Here is a 13,425-nt window from a genome sequence, read left to right on the forward strand (position 1 = left end):
ACTAAGATTCATAATGGTTTAATGTAGTTTCCATTTACGACAGAGGATCCAGAAAAGACCCAGTCACTGCATAATTTATAGAATTATCTGAATTTGATACATAAACATCAAAATTGAAATTAATCATCACCAAAAGAAAATGAGCCATGTTTGTATAAAAACCAAGTTGAGGAGCTTTTCGCAATACCTGACCTTGGTAACATGCTGGCAAAACGCAGGGACGGCGATCATCTGGCTGACGAAGTTGAGGTAGGCGGCCACCAGCGCCATGATGCCGCAGCGGTGGAACATGGGCAGGCTGTCCTCGTTGAGGATGGCGCTGTCCTTTAACAGAAAGCACAGCACAAGGCTTAGGCTCCCAGGTCCCTCCACGGCGCCACTGAGAGCTGCGGGTGGTGTGGAATGCTAACCAAAATGTCACCTTATAAGAAGTTATTTTTTTTTAAATTCTAAAAGGAGAATAAAAGCCCATTTATAGAAGAGTAAAATCTCTCAACTAGCTTTTCCTAAGAAAAAATAGTATATATATATTAAATATATAAACATCTCTCTGGTATACACATATAATATATACACATACTCTCATTGTTTACTGTCCTTTTTTACAGAATACTTAACTCCTAACCAAACAACTAAATATATATATTATTTAATGACTATCTTTCCCACTGAACTCCAAGTATGAGCTCAGGGATCATGCTGTCCTTTCATCACAGTATTTTCCTGGGGACTCGGTCAATATTTAGCACACAAACAAATGCTCATTCAACATTTAACAAAACAAATGCCTATGGTCATTGTCTTGAGTATTATAGATTTAAAACTAGACACTCCCTTTTAAAAATTCATGTCCTTGGATAAGTGCAACAACACTTTAAAGATGGTATCTGTTTCATACAAAAATGTTTTCCTCAATGAAAGGCTACGAAAGCATACCTGTAAAGCAATGGCTAAGCGGATGAGATCAATAACCACCTCTTCATTGGCCAATTCAATTGTCATAAGAGCAAGAGAAGTATAGAGTAACTCATAGTTTTTCTGAACGTTGTCTTCCTCTTTACAGCCCAAATAAATGTGCCGATATAGTTGTTGCCCATTCTGAAAAGGGTCATGACAGAGGAAAAAGATGTTTGCTTCAAATGTAGTAAAGGCAGATTTCACATGCATATAACCTCTTATAAAGTAGCTATCTTATTACACAATATACGGTGGAAGAGAAATTTAAACTGATAATTAGATGGTCAAATTGTATCCCCATCATTAACATCAACAAATATACCAGCATACAACTACAAACTAACAGAAGAGTTGACGAAGAAGCCTTAAATAAAAACAGCAAGTAAGAAGAAGTTTTAGTGTCAACAATGAAAATATTTTCAGTGGTATTTGAAAAGACAAAAGCAAACTGCAGATTGATATAAGCAAAAACTGAAGTGGATGGCAGGGTCAGGGGGGCCTTGGTAAATAGGGGGGATCTGGCTGAGGGCGAAGGTGCTAAGCTGCCTTGTCTGAGAGAGGAGCCTCCTGGGAGGCGGTTAGCGCTCGTCCAGGGAAGAGCCTTGCAGGTTCAGCTATGCGTTGGCATGAAGTCCCCAAAGGCAAGTCTGAAGCTGACACAGAGGGAGAGGTTACAGAAATTCCCAGGGACTGCGCAGAGGTTTCCCCCAAACCACGCCAACCTCAATCTATTAATAAAGTATGGCTTCATTTCAAGGCCATATGTCAATATAAAACTACCTAACTATTCAAATGGCTTTCACTTACATCATTATTTAACTCATATCATGCATTATTTTTTAGAAGATAATCTCACCTTTTTCATGAAACTTGTGTCTTGTCTACAGATTTTTTCTCTTTTGATCTTTAGGTCAGCTACATCAGGTATTATTCTAGAGATAATCAATATATAATTTTTAATAAACAGCACATTTAGTTATAATATCATGGGTTATGTGGCAAATCAAGAGCTATACTTAGGAGTCTAAACTATGTAACACTCTTTTCAATGAGCATGCTAAGTCAGTCTATTATGTAATCATATCACTGACTTAGGAAGTTTAATTAAGAATTTTATAAAGTAATCTTGACTCCTAATGCCATTTCTAAGTTTAAAGCAAAATTAAAATTCACGTAACTAGTAACCACTAGTAGTTGAGATCTTTGAAAAGACCTCTAAACATCTGCTATCTTAAACTATACTGATAATTAACTGCTCTTGATACCAATTAAATAAAACTCTGGATTAATAAAACCTGAAAATCCTAGATTTAAAAATATCACATTTAAATATGTGAATGTAGAAACTAAAAAACATCATCATTAAGCCTATTTCAAGATGGCGCACTACCTGATCCCTCGAAGCTTTGCCCTGTTGTCATGGCGATCCATGAGATTATGCATCACTTCCAAGACTAACTGTCTCAATTCATAGTCCTCCATGAGGGATGGTGACAGCAGAGGATCCAGAAAAGACCCAGGTAGCGCAGTAACAATCGTCTTCGCTTTGTACCCAGAGGTGACCTGATTACAGGGAGGAAGATCAAAGAAACAAACAACACACCTTTGTCATGAGTCCTTGTTTGGTAAAATTCTCAAAACTGTTCTATGAGAGCCATAAACTAAGGGGAACAAGTATGGACATCAGCCTGAATAAAAAAATAAAAGTTCTGTAAGGTGCTGAGGACTTTACCGAATTACGGAAACATCATTCATCAAGAGAGTAACCGTAATGACAGCCCCATCTCCCACATGGCAGGCAGGGCCTAAGCACCACGTGCAGCAGCCGCACCCTCCCCGCATCCCCGGGAGGTGGGCATGCGCGCACCCCACTTTATACGAGAAAACCGAGGGTCAGAGAGGCTAAGAGCGGGTGGGACAGGCAATCAGTGCCACATGAATACAAGGTTAGCTAGCAATGGTTCAAGTAAGAGCTGAAAACGTTTAAATTATTCTTTTAAATTAAGCAGGTTAGGTTAATAGGAATACATTTTCAGTTTGGAAAGCGGTACTTTATTACATACTTGATTTGACATTTCTGAATGAACCTCTATTTTAAGCTTTTCATATCTTCAGCGTATCTTAAACGCTGTTAAACATTTTAACCATACCACACAGACCTTCTTCCAGCTGACTATGTGGTACAATTAGGATTAGGTCAAGATGATCTACTAGGGAATTTGTTTAACGAAAAATAGGAAGGACCAGATAAAATTTGAGGTGGCAATTTAAATGTACATTTATATTTGCAAACATATTTGGAACATGTATTATAGGATGGAGGTGACCTTATAAGCAAGCAAAGATATTGGTGGGATAACTGCTACCCCCCTAAAAATTAAAAATATATCCATGTCCCACACAACATACAAAAATAATCTTCAGATCAAAGTTTTAGATGTAGAAAGCCAAATTTTAGAAACTTTTTAAAGAAAATAATAAATAATGTGCTTATGTCATCAGAAGAGGCAAGGAGTGAAGACACAAATAAAAAAGAACAAAACACAGGAATGAACTGATAAAATTGGCTATATTAGAATTTAAAACTTCTTTATGACAAGTACCATAAACAGGATTAACATGAAAATCACATGAGATGTTTCTGTACTTCTCCCCAGGTATGACATATTCCTTTTAAAAGATGAAATCATGGACAAAAGATGTTCAGATTAAATTGTGAGAGCACCGACAGGGGAAGGACACATTCCCAACAGTAAGCCCCGACCAGCATTATGTGAAGTGTCGCTGAGTCAAAGAGGAATATAATTACTATGAAATAAGCACAGGGCCTCCCATGTTAGATATGCTTTTCCTTTTCAGCTACTTATAGCTGAATTATTTCCCAAAGAAGAAGCCACTATTGGGTCAGTGTGTGAAAGAATAGCATGACCCATAGACAAACACTGGATTTCAAGCCCAAGCTCTATTCTTTAGCTCCGTGACGTGGTGAACCTCCCCCACGGCTTCCACTGCAAGTCCCTGAGCCCAGGCATCTCCAGCTATCACAGGGCAATACTTCCTGTCCTCTGTATGTTTCATCACCATGAATGTCAAATAAGACGATAAGAGAAGGAAGGAATAAATAGTAAAAGCATAATAAAATACAAGAAAATGAAAGCTAATATTTAATTACACAAACCACAGAAAAAACGAACCATAACTAGGACCTGACTATGTAAGAAAAGAGGCTCCCAATGGGAAGCTGCTTTCACCTCCTCAGTCATGTGAGGAGGAGGGCTCTCACCTGTCGCAATGTCTTACCATAAGCAAGGATCTCAGCAACATTATCTGAATCCGCCTGGTTCCCAAGTCCCTAAAAGATACAGCATACTAGCATTATCTCATTAATAGTAATTAACATTCACATTACTTCATCTACTTATTATTTACTGATTTTAAAACTCTACTCATATTGGCTAAATAGATTTTAATAATAGCTAAGTCATGGCTCCCTTTATACTCTAAGTTTAATATAAATTAAAGAGCTATATGTAAAAAAATAAAATTCAAACAAAAATATTAAAGTTATTGGCTCTCAAAGGAAACAGATCTATGCATGCAATGACATGAAAATTAAATCATATGAATATATAACAAAACAACACAAAAAGATGCTATACGCTGGGAAATACATTTACTGTAAATATAATTTAATTGACTAATACATTTAAAAGGAAAACCAGATGATTCAAAAAACAATTAACAAGTGGAAAATGGGTTATCTAATTAACAGTCAAAGAAATATAAATCAAATAAGACTATTATTTCCTTACTAAAGTAGCAAAAAACACAAAAATATTCACAAACTAAAGCTTTAGCATGTTTTAAAATCAAATCTATAAAATGAGGTGACCAAGACATATGATCTTTAAAATCACTTTCAGTTTTAGAATTGTAGGAATAAGTCAACATTCCTGCTATACTGATTTTAACTATTAAATTTTTACAGAAAACTTGAAGCTTTACCCTAAATATCCATGTATATAGACAATATCCAGGCTAAATAAACCTTCCACCTGGTCCATAAAAGACACAGAAAAATTAGAGAATTTATGATATGCTGAAAAATGATTCTAAAAGCACACAATGCTGATTCAATTGCTTAGCAATCTAGCACCATAAACATACTACTTTCCACAGAACTTTTAGTACTAGTGATTAAAGAAACAATACAACACTTTCTAGATTTCTTTAAAATGAAATTAAACCAAGATTAAGTTGAAATTTATAGCTGGATAACCACATATGCATACCCTAGTTGACTGACGTCCAAAGTATGAGTGGATGTTCCAAAAACTGGTACCTTCCCCATAATGAACATCATGATTTCTGACCTCTGATAATCTGGTAGGTTACTTCCAAAGAACCCTATAAAAATATTAAGATAAATTTTACAAACTGAAATTTTTCCATATAGTAAAAAAATATTTTAAACCAAATCTTTCAATATGTGGTAAACAATGTCTTTAAACACTAATGATATTAAAATTTCATTTAATCAAAATCATTTAATCATAGACAATATAAGATCTATATAATGGACTAATAAGTCTTTTGCATATAATTAACAGTGGCAAATCGTCATCAATTTGAGTTGGAGTTTTAGAAAAAGGAAAAAAACACCTTTGTTAGTATTTTTAATGAACTCTTGCTCATATGCTGTGAGCCTACTTTCTTATTCTAGTAAGGAAGTCAATAATGAGGACACAGGTAAAGAGGTCAATAATTAGGTCACTGCCTTGGTTTCCTGGGATTGTTAAATGTTTTAGAATGTCATAATAGGCCAAGATACAGTTTAACTCTGTGAGTTAATTTGAAACACATAATTCAGCTGATGTTAAAAAACAGTAACTTGCTTGTCATTTTTCTCATGAACTCCGGGGTTTTGTGGATATTTTAAGCTTACCTGCTCTAGATTTTGAAGGTTTACTTCCTGGTCATAAAATACTTACAAGATTTAATTAACACTTACTCAAACTTCAAACTTTTTGTTTCTTTGAAAGCTCAGAACAGATATCAAATCATGGCTATTTTTGTTCAGATCTTAAATGTACAACAAAATCATTACAGAGACCTTCTGACTTGTCATCAGCCCCTATTATCTATAAGTATAAAACCCTAATATGCAAATAGACTGAATAGGGGAATAATCAAACAATCAGTTGCTATGACGTGTGCTGATCCACCAGGGGGTGTGCACGGAACATGACGGGTGTTAGCAGCAGGCGGCAGAGCGCGGAACATGGCAGGCACTGGCCATGGCGGGATGGTGGAACAGGTAAGCGGGGACACCAGACCAAGGTGGGGCACTGGTTGCTGTCATCCGGGCAAGCCTCTGGTGGTTACTGAAAATTCTTTGGTCATGCACTGTGGTCCTGCTGGGTGCTTGCACCTGCTGCTGGTGCCAGAGCCGCTGCTCACAACCGCTGCCCACTCTGATCACCCCTCAGGGCTTCTCCACCTCCTCCTGCTCCTGAGGGGTGATCAGGGCCAGCAGCTGCCTCTCGATGGCCCTGCTTCTGGTGCCAGCCCCAATCACTTAACGCCGTCAGCGGGTGCGAGTCGGGCCAGCGCCGTCAGTGTGTGGGAGCAGGGCTGCAGGCAGACAGGGGCTGGGGGGGGGGGGGGTGGGACCCTCAGAGGGAGGGGCCAGGCGGGGGCACGTAAGATGGGCCGAGACCCACCCCTGTGCCCACAGCAGCCTTGTGCGAGGCGCACAGTTCCTTTCAAGGTGCACGAATTCGTGCACTGGGCCCCTAGTTGGAGTTAGTAATAATCCACTTATACAAACTCAAGTTGTTCTACTCATGATTTTGAATGGACATGAGTTAAAAACCATTTCCCATTATCACATACTTCAGCAATAAAAAATCTCATGATCTTAATATTACTCAATCTGCATAAAATGTATTATTCTAGCTAACGCTTAAGGAACACATATTTCTGGGGAAATAAACTCCTTTGTATTTGGACTTCACAACAACCTTATGAGACTAGTTACTATTATTAGCCTCAGTTTCGTCTAGTGGACGTGAAGACAAGAGAGGTTAAGAACTCATACAAGAAACTACACAGCTAATATTAACGTTAGCCTAAGACGAGGCCAATGTCATTATCACTCTCTCCTTCCTCCTTATAAGGTACTTTTAACTCTTCAGGAACCCAATTAGAAATGTTTCCAATCACCCTACCAAACTGGACACTGACTTTCTGTTCCCAGGGAGCCTGTCATTACCACTGGGACATAAAGTCTCTAGCATGACCACTGTGAGGAGAGCCCCGAAGGTGACTCATTCTCTGTACCCCCTGCTTGTACTGGAACTGCTGAATAACAATGCCAATGTCCCCCAGAAACACCGCAGGGAACTACGTTTTGGTAATTTTAAAAGAAAGAACGTAGCCAGCAGCCTCCGAACTTCCAGTGCTGAAGCTACAGCAGCGTGACCCCGCGGCCCACAGCCAGGAATGTGCACCTCACCTGCCACCTGCCAGGGCACCGAGAACTTCAACAAGGAAACCAGAGTGTGGTTTACATAGAAATCGTACTTTCTGTGCTGCACTGCATTTATTCTGTCATGTTTTAATTTTCACATTTTATTTCTGAATGTGTTATGTCACAGAAATATTGCTCGAATCTGTTGTATATACGTTTATAATAAAATACTTGAGAAACTATAAATTAAACATCCTAAAGTAAAACGGTAACACTGAATTAACTAGAAGTTGCAAAAGCAATTTATATTGACTTTGTGAAAACAAGATGAGCTGATCTGACAGACCATCTTAAAGTATCACTGCGAACCCATAAACAATGCCAGTCAATCCCAGAGCCACAGTAAGAGCGAAGGTCACCACACACCGACACCAGTTGTTCCCGCAGAGCTTCTTCCTGCTGCCTCCCAGGGGCGTCTGGGAAGGGAGAGGGCCTCACCTATCGTTTGGATGATGGCGTTCTGCACGATCTTCTCGTCATTGTCTTTGGAGGCCGAGTTTAAGCTGACGCTGCCCATCGATCCCCCGTGGACATCGTTCGCTTCGAATTCCACACTGAGACGCAGGTGCTTCAGCAGCGTGTTGAAGACCTCCAGCACCGTGGGTCCTGCAGGGGTCACGGAGGTGAGCAGACCACCTTCCCAGTGTGCACGCAAAGCCAGCTCCCAAATCCCTCCAGAGATCTCTGGATATGTTCTAAGTAACTGAATATACTCACTGATTTATGAACTAACCAGTTCATTAAAAAAGTAAACGAGACATATCTAACTAAAGGCCCAGTTATTCCAACAAACATTAACTGGCATCTCTAAGCAGCTCACAATTTGAATCACTGTCTAACCCACACAAAATGTGTATATATTTATAAAGATTCCTCAAAACTTTCTACCTATCTAATTTTGTCCATTCAAAATAATGTGTATGAGGACAACATCTAACTTGATTGTTGGGTCAGAATCCATAGAATTATGATATTATACCTCGTTGTAGCATAGGAAATTTATTTTGCATCTGTTGCAGCTGAAGAAGGAAGAATTTGCCTCAATTACTAGACAGACAGCCACATTCTATCACTTTTTGGGATGTACAGAGCCCAGCACATGGCACCCCACACATAACTTCCCAATGATATAACCTGCTTCCATCTCTTTGAGATAAGTTACAAGATAAGCAGTGAGAAGTCAAATCAAAAGGCCTACTCTTATCCAACAGTGAATGAATGTGAGAATGTATCAGTAGAGTATTTCCACTTTGATTTTGAACCAAAAAAATATAACCAGATTTTCCTCCTAATGTCACTGATTTTGTTAAAGACCCTTCCATTTTTCTAACCACGTACACGTAAAAATATCACCATCTGTCCCGTCCCTTTTCGTTATAGTCAGCTATGAAATCCTGTTGACTTGACATTCCTATCGCTGCCATCGACATCAAGTATCCTCCCTCATGCCTACCATGATGACAACCCGTTATTTCTAATGTCCTGCATTTTGCAGCCAGATGAATTATCCTAAAACACTTATCTGACAAAGATTATAGTAACTCTTTAATGAGTGTCAATCAACTGCAGAGCTGCATCTGTGATCTGGCCACAACCTGAACTTGAAAGCCACCACACCTTGTAGCCAAACAGGCTGCATAATATTTGCTCCTGCCAATCCATTTTCCCTCACTTCTCTGACCCTGATTTTCTTACATGTGATCCAATTCTACCTTTCATTACAGTACTAGGTAGAGTTGTTGAACTCCAAGTAAACTATAAGTTTCTTTTATCTGTATCCTCCCAAATCTTTATAATATAATTGGCATCCAAAAATCTTTATTAGAAAAAAGGAGGAAGGGAAGGAGAGATTGATTTGAGGGAAAAATACTTAGTTAATTGTACACTAAAGAAGTCTGAGAATAATCATGTGAACTAAAAATTTCAAGAAAAATTACAGCACCTTTAAAAAGATTAGAAATATTTTCAGAGGGTTTCGCATACACTGCGCTATCGACTGAAACGTTCTGAAATAGATTAAGGCAGAAGGGGTTTCTTTGTTTCTGTTTTTCTGCTGGCACTCACCTATGGAACCTTTGGCAGCAATGGCGACAGCCTCTAACAGAACCTGAATAATACCTGCTCGAACCCGTGGAGAATCTTTTTTACGAGCATCAAGGTGCCCTAGTATCTCCTGGATCACATGGTGAGAATACTGAGCCTGAAAGAAAAAAAAACAGCCCAAAGACATATGAACAGTTACATGCATCCCAGCAGAATTCATAACAAGACCACATGACACTTAGACGTCCACTTACAGGAGCCAGTACTTATGTCATAGACCAATATGTCGCCATTAAAAATCATCCTTTTTAAGAATAAATAGGGATACTGGAAAATATTTATGATACCCTGAGTGAAAAAGTAAGTTGCAAAATATTATGTTTAATAAAATTCTATCTGGATTTTTAAAAGTATAAAAGACTAGAATTATATATACCCAAATATTAAAGCTGGCCATTCCTGGCAGGAGAATTCATGAGAAATTTTTATTCTTTATATTTTTCTGTAATTTCATAAAGAACACTTACAATACTCTTACAATTTGATAACAGAACAAAATGTTGTTAAAAGACAGACAGACATGACATTTATAGTACCTCTCTCCTATTCAAACTAGATAAATACTACTTTTTATTATGAACATGAACAATGCTAAACAAAGCTTTCATCTAATCATGAGCCATTATCAAAATGAAAATCTTATCAATGTGTACCTGATGAAATTTAAATCAAGAAGATATGAAATTTGCAATTTACAACAGACATTTTACCAATATACATAAATTTGATCAATAACTGTAATTGACACTGGGATGCAAGTCTAAGAAAGTGTTAAGTCTTGTTCTTGTAAACAGCACACCTGGGATATAAATCCTGGTATGACCATTAGTAAAGTTGTGTTTCTTACAACCTTATCTCCTTTGAATTAATGACTTTTATGTTAAAAACATACACGGTGTAAAAATTGACCTAAAATCCCACTTATATTGAGAGCTAACTGGTCTGCTCTGGTTTGGAGGGAAGGCAAAGGGTCCTCTGCAGTAGACAGGAGTGTCCCAGCACAGCTTCTACAAAGAGTAGGAGGTAACACAGGCACTACTGCAGAATAGATACTCAATAAATGGTTGTTGTTATCAGCTACACGCTGCGGTCACAAATATCAATTCCAATACTAGTTTATCAGTGAAATATAAGTGCACATTGTATTAAATAAATGCACAATAACAGCACTATCATATAATCATTTCATTCTTTTTATTACATATCTTTCCATCCTGGCAAAGAAAAACAATTACGTAGTAAATAAAAATAAATGAGACAACTAAATTAAGAATATGTTTTATATCTTATAGCAGCAATTTTTGACCTTTTTCATCTCATGGCACACATAAACTAATTACTAAAATTCTGTGGCACACCAACAAATATGTTTTGCCACTCTGACTAAAAAGTAAAAAGGTATCATTCTGATTCATTCACACTGAAAGGCTATTGTTGTGTTGTCTGTTGTAGTTCTTTAAAATTTGGCAATCTAAGGGAAAAGAGGTTGGTGCCTCTGACGAAATAGTCAGGTACTGCATGTTTTAACAATTCTTGTGGAACACCAGTGTGCCGTGGTACACTGGTTGAAAATCACTGTCCTACAGTGTTCTCTCTGAAAAAATGTTTATCAACACAGAAAACAAAATTACTTACCTGAATGGAATACATTATAATTTTAAAGCAGTGAACTGCAAATTCATTGGGATCCCACAGTTTGTGATGATCTAAATGCCTGAAATTAACAAGAAAATTACTTTAATAATTCCTTTTTTATTAAACTTATTTTCCTTTAGAATCCTTGACAACATGCAAATCTTTGCAATCAAAAAATTATCTAAAGGAAAGTCAATGTTCTAATTCCAGATATATGATATATATTACTCCCAAATGCCAAATTCTTTCATAAAACACCAACAATAAAAGGCTAGAATATACGTAAGACTTTTATATGAGCTGGCAAGAAAGAAAAGTTGCTCATTCCAAACTCCACAAAAAGGAAAGAATCTGGAGAGTTGAGTATACACTGAAGCCACCCTATTTTCTGCCTCTGTTCATGCATCTCAACCTGAGAAGACCTACTGCTCCAGGTAAGCCTACCTCCAAAGAAACACCCTCAACATCCCCAAATCAACTTGAATTCTGTTTTAACCCACTAGAGCATTTTTTGGCCTTTTCTCATAACCTATATATTGTATTTCATTATAGTGCATGTCAATTAGCCATCAAGTTTGCTAAGGACCAGGACAGTTTTATTCAGGTATATAGTCCCCAAAATACCTGATACCTTACTTGCAGAGGACTTTCAATATTTAATTATCTAAACAGCTGATACATAATTAAGGATTTCATTAACATTAATTAATCAACCATCACAGAATCGGGTTTTAAGTCCATCAAGCTCTACATGGAATATAGCCCACTTCCATGTTATTCAAGTACAGTTAATTGGGTAATTTCTACCTTCCAGGCTAGCTCTATAGATTTTTAAGGCTTTATATTGTACTTTTTGGTAAAAAAAAAAAAAAAAGAATACTTAATAAAAATATTAAGATAGAAACTAGAATTCTTAAATCAGCATGTCTGGACATTAAAAAAATAAATCTGCCTTTAGTTATATTTGAAATCATTTTGATTATTTCTTAGTATATTTTTTATAAGAGTCCTTAAATGGTAATTTTGGAGGGGGGGGGCAGGTGGTGAAAATCTCAGATCCTTTTGAAAATCTAATGAGTCTCTGATTTTTAATATAATTTTGTGGTTTACATATTTTTATAACTATGATCCCAAGTATTTCCCCTAAGTAAAGACTTCTCGATGTTACTTCTAGACTGCTTTACATATTCCATAAACACATTCTTACAATCAGGAAGAGAAAAGAACAAGGTAAACGATTAAGAAAAGAAAGACCTGCAAAAATGTGCAGCAATGACACAGATTAGCAGTAGCTCTGTCATCTGAAGATTGAGGTGAACCCAGCGCCTTGACAGGGCTTGAAAGGCGGTGTATATGTGGAGAACCTCAAAGCTCACAAACATGTTTTGCCAGAGGGAGAATACAAGTTCCGATCAGAGATTCACTCTTCCTGCTCTGACTCAGTCACTGTGGCAAGAAGAAATTTCCTCAGAGCACAGGGTGTGCCCTAGGGCAGTCCAGCCACAGCAGAAAGAAAGCCAGGAAACAAGCCAGTCAATAAGAGGACCTGACCTCAGAGGTCAACAAAACGAAATACCTGATGCTTGGACGCTGTTAAGTTTTAATGTTTACCGTGGGTATGCATTTCCAGGTCTGTGGGCAGAAATTCAAGATAAAATGATGCACTTGGCAGCAAGCATATGACTGCACTTCACTTTTAAGGAGAAAAAAAAGCTGGGGAAGCTTTTGGACCAACTCAAACATGTGGTATGTGACTCAATCCTGCACTTTTCCCACAATGCTCCACTGTTCCATTAGTAACCCCGTCATACAAGAAATGGTACTGTCCTCTGTAAGTAAGTTAACACAGAATACAGCACAGTCACAAATAACCAGGAAAATACCAACTACTTACGCAAAAACTGGTCTAACAGCATTATTCATATTCCCAAAAGTCGCTCGACCCAGCAGCTCTCTGAGACAGTTTTCGGCCAGCACAGCGGGATTCTCCTCTTTGTCAGCTGCGGAGGGAGAAGAAGGAGGGCCTATGCGACTGGAAGGAAAGAGAAATAATAAACACAAATGTAAGAATTCTAACACTGGTCTCAAATTAAACAGAACAGATTTTACTTCTCAGAAATGGCAAAATGACACTTTCTTTTTATCCCCAAATATCTTAAAGAGTGAGTAAGGAATAAACATAGTTTAACCTTTTTATT

The 13,425-nt window shown here is 37.7% G+C and overlaps 1 protein-coding gene across 1 annotated transcript in view; it reads right to left on the minus strand.

Annotated features, from left to right (window-relative positions):
* Positions 1-13,425, minus strand: part of EFR3A (EFR3 homolog A) — a 56,739-nt gene that overhangs the window by 13,473 nt on the left and 29,841 nt on the right. The window contains exons 8-17 of the mRNA XM_081111107.1: positions 13,122-13,259; positions 11,228-11,306; positions 9,554-9,689; positions 7,928-8,095; positions 5,250-5,364; positions 4,258-4,309; positions 2,348-2,520; positions 1,814-1,889; positions 937-1,098; positions 193-324 (exon numbers count right to left, since the gene is read on the minus strand). Coding sequence (XP_080967233.1) covers positions 193-324; positions 937-1,098; positions 1,814-1,889; positions 2,348-2,520; positions 4,258-4,309; positions 5,250-5,364; positions 7,928-8,095; positions 9,554-9,689; positions 11,228-11,306; positions 13,122-13,259 — 1,231 coding nt within the window. The remainder of the gene's footprint in view (positions 1-192; positions 325-936; positions 1,099-1,813; positions 1,890-2,347; positions 2,521-4,257; positions 4,310-5,249; positions 5,365-7,927; positions 8,096-9,553; positions 9,690-11,227; positions 11,307-13,121; positions 13,260-13,425) is intronic.

Source organism: Myotis nattereri (genome assembly GCF_964212035.1).
Source record: "Myotis nattereri genome assembly, chromosome: 17".
Taxonomy (NCBI): Eukaryota; Metazoa; Chordata; class Mammalia; order Chiroptera; family Vespertilionidae; genus Myotis; species Myotis nattereri.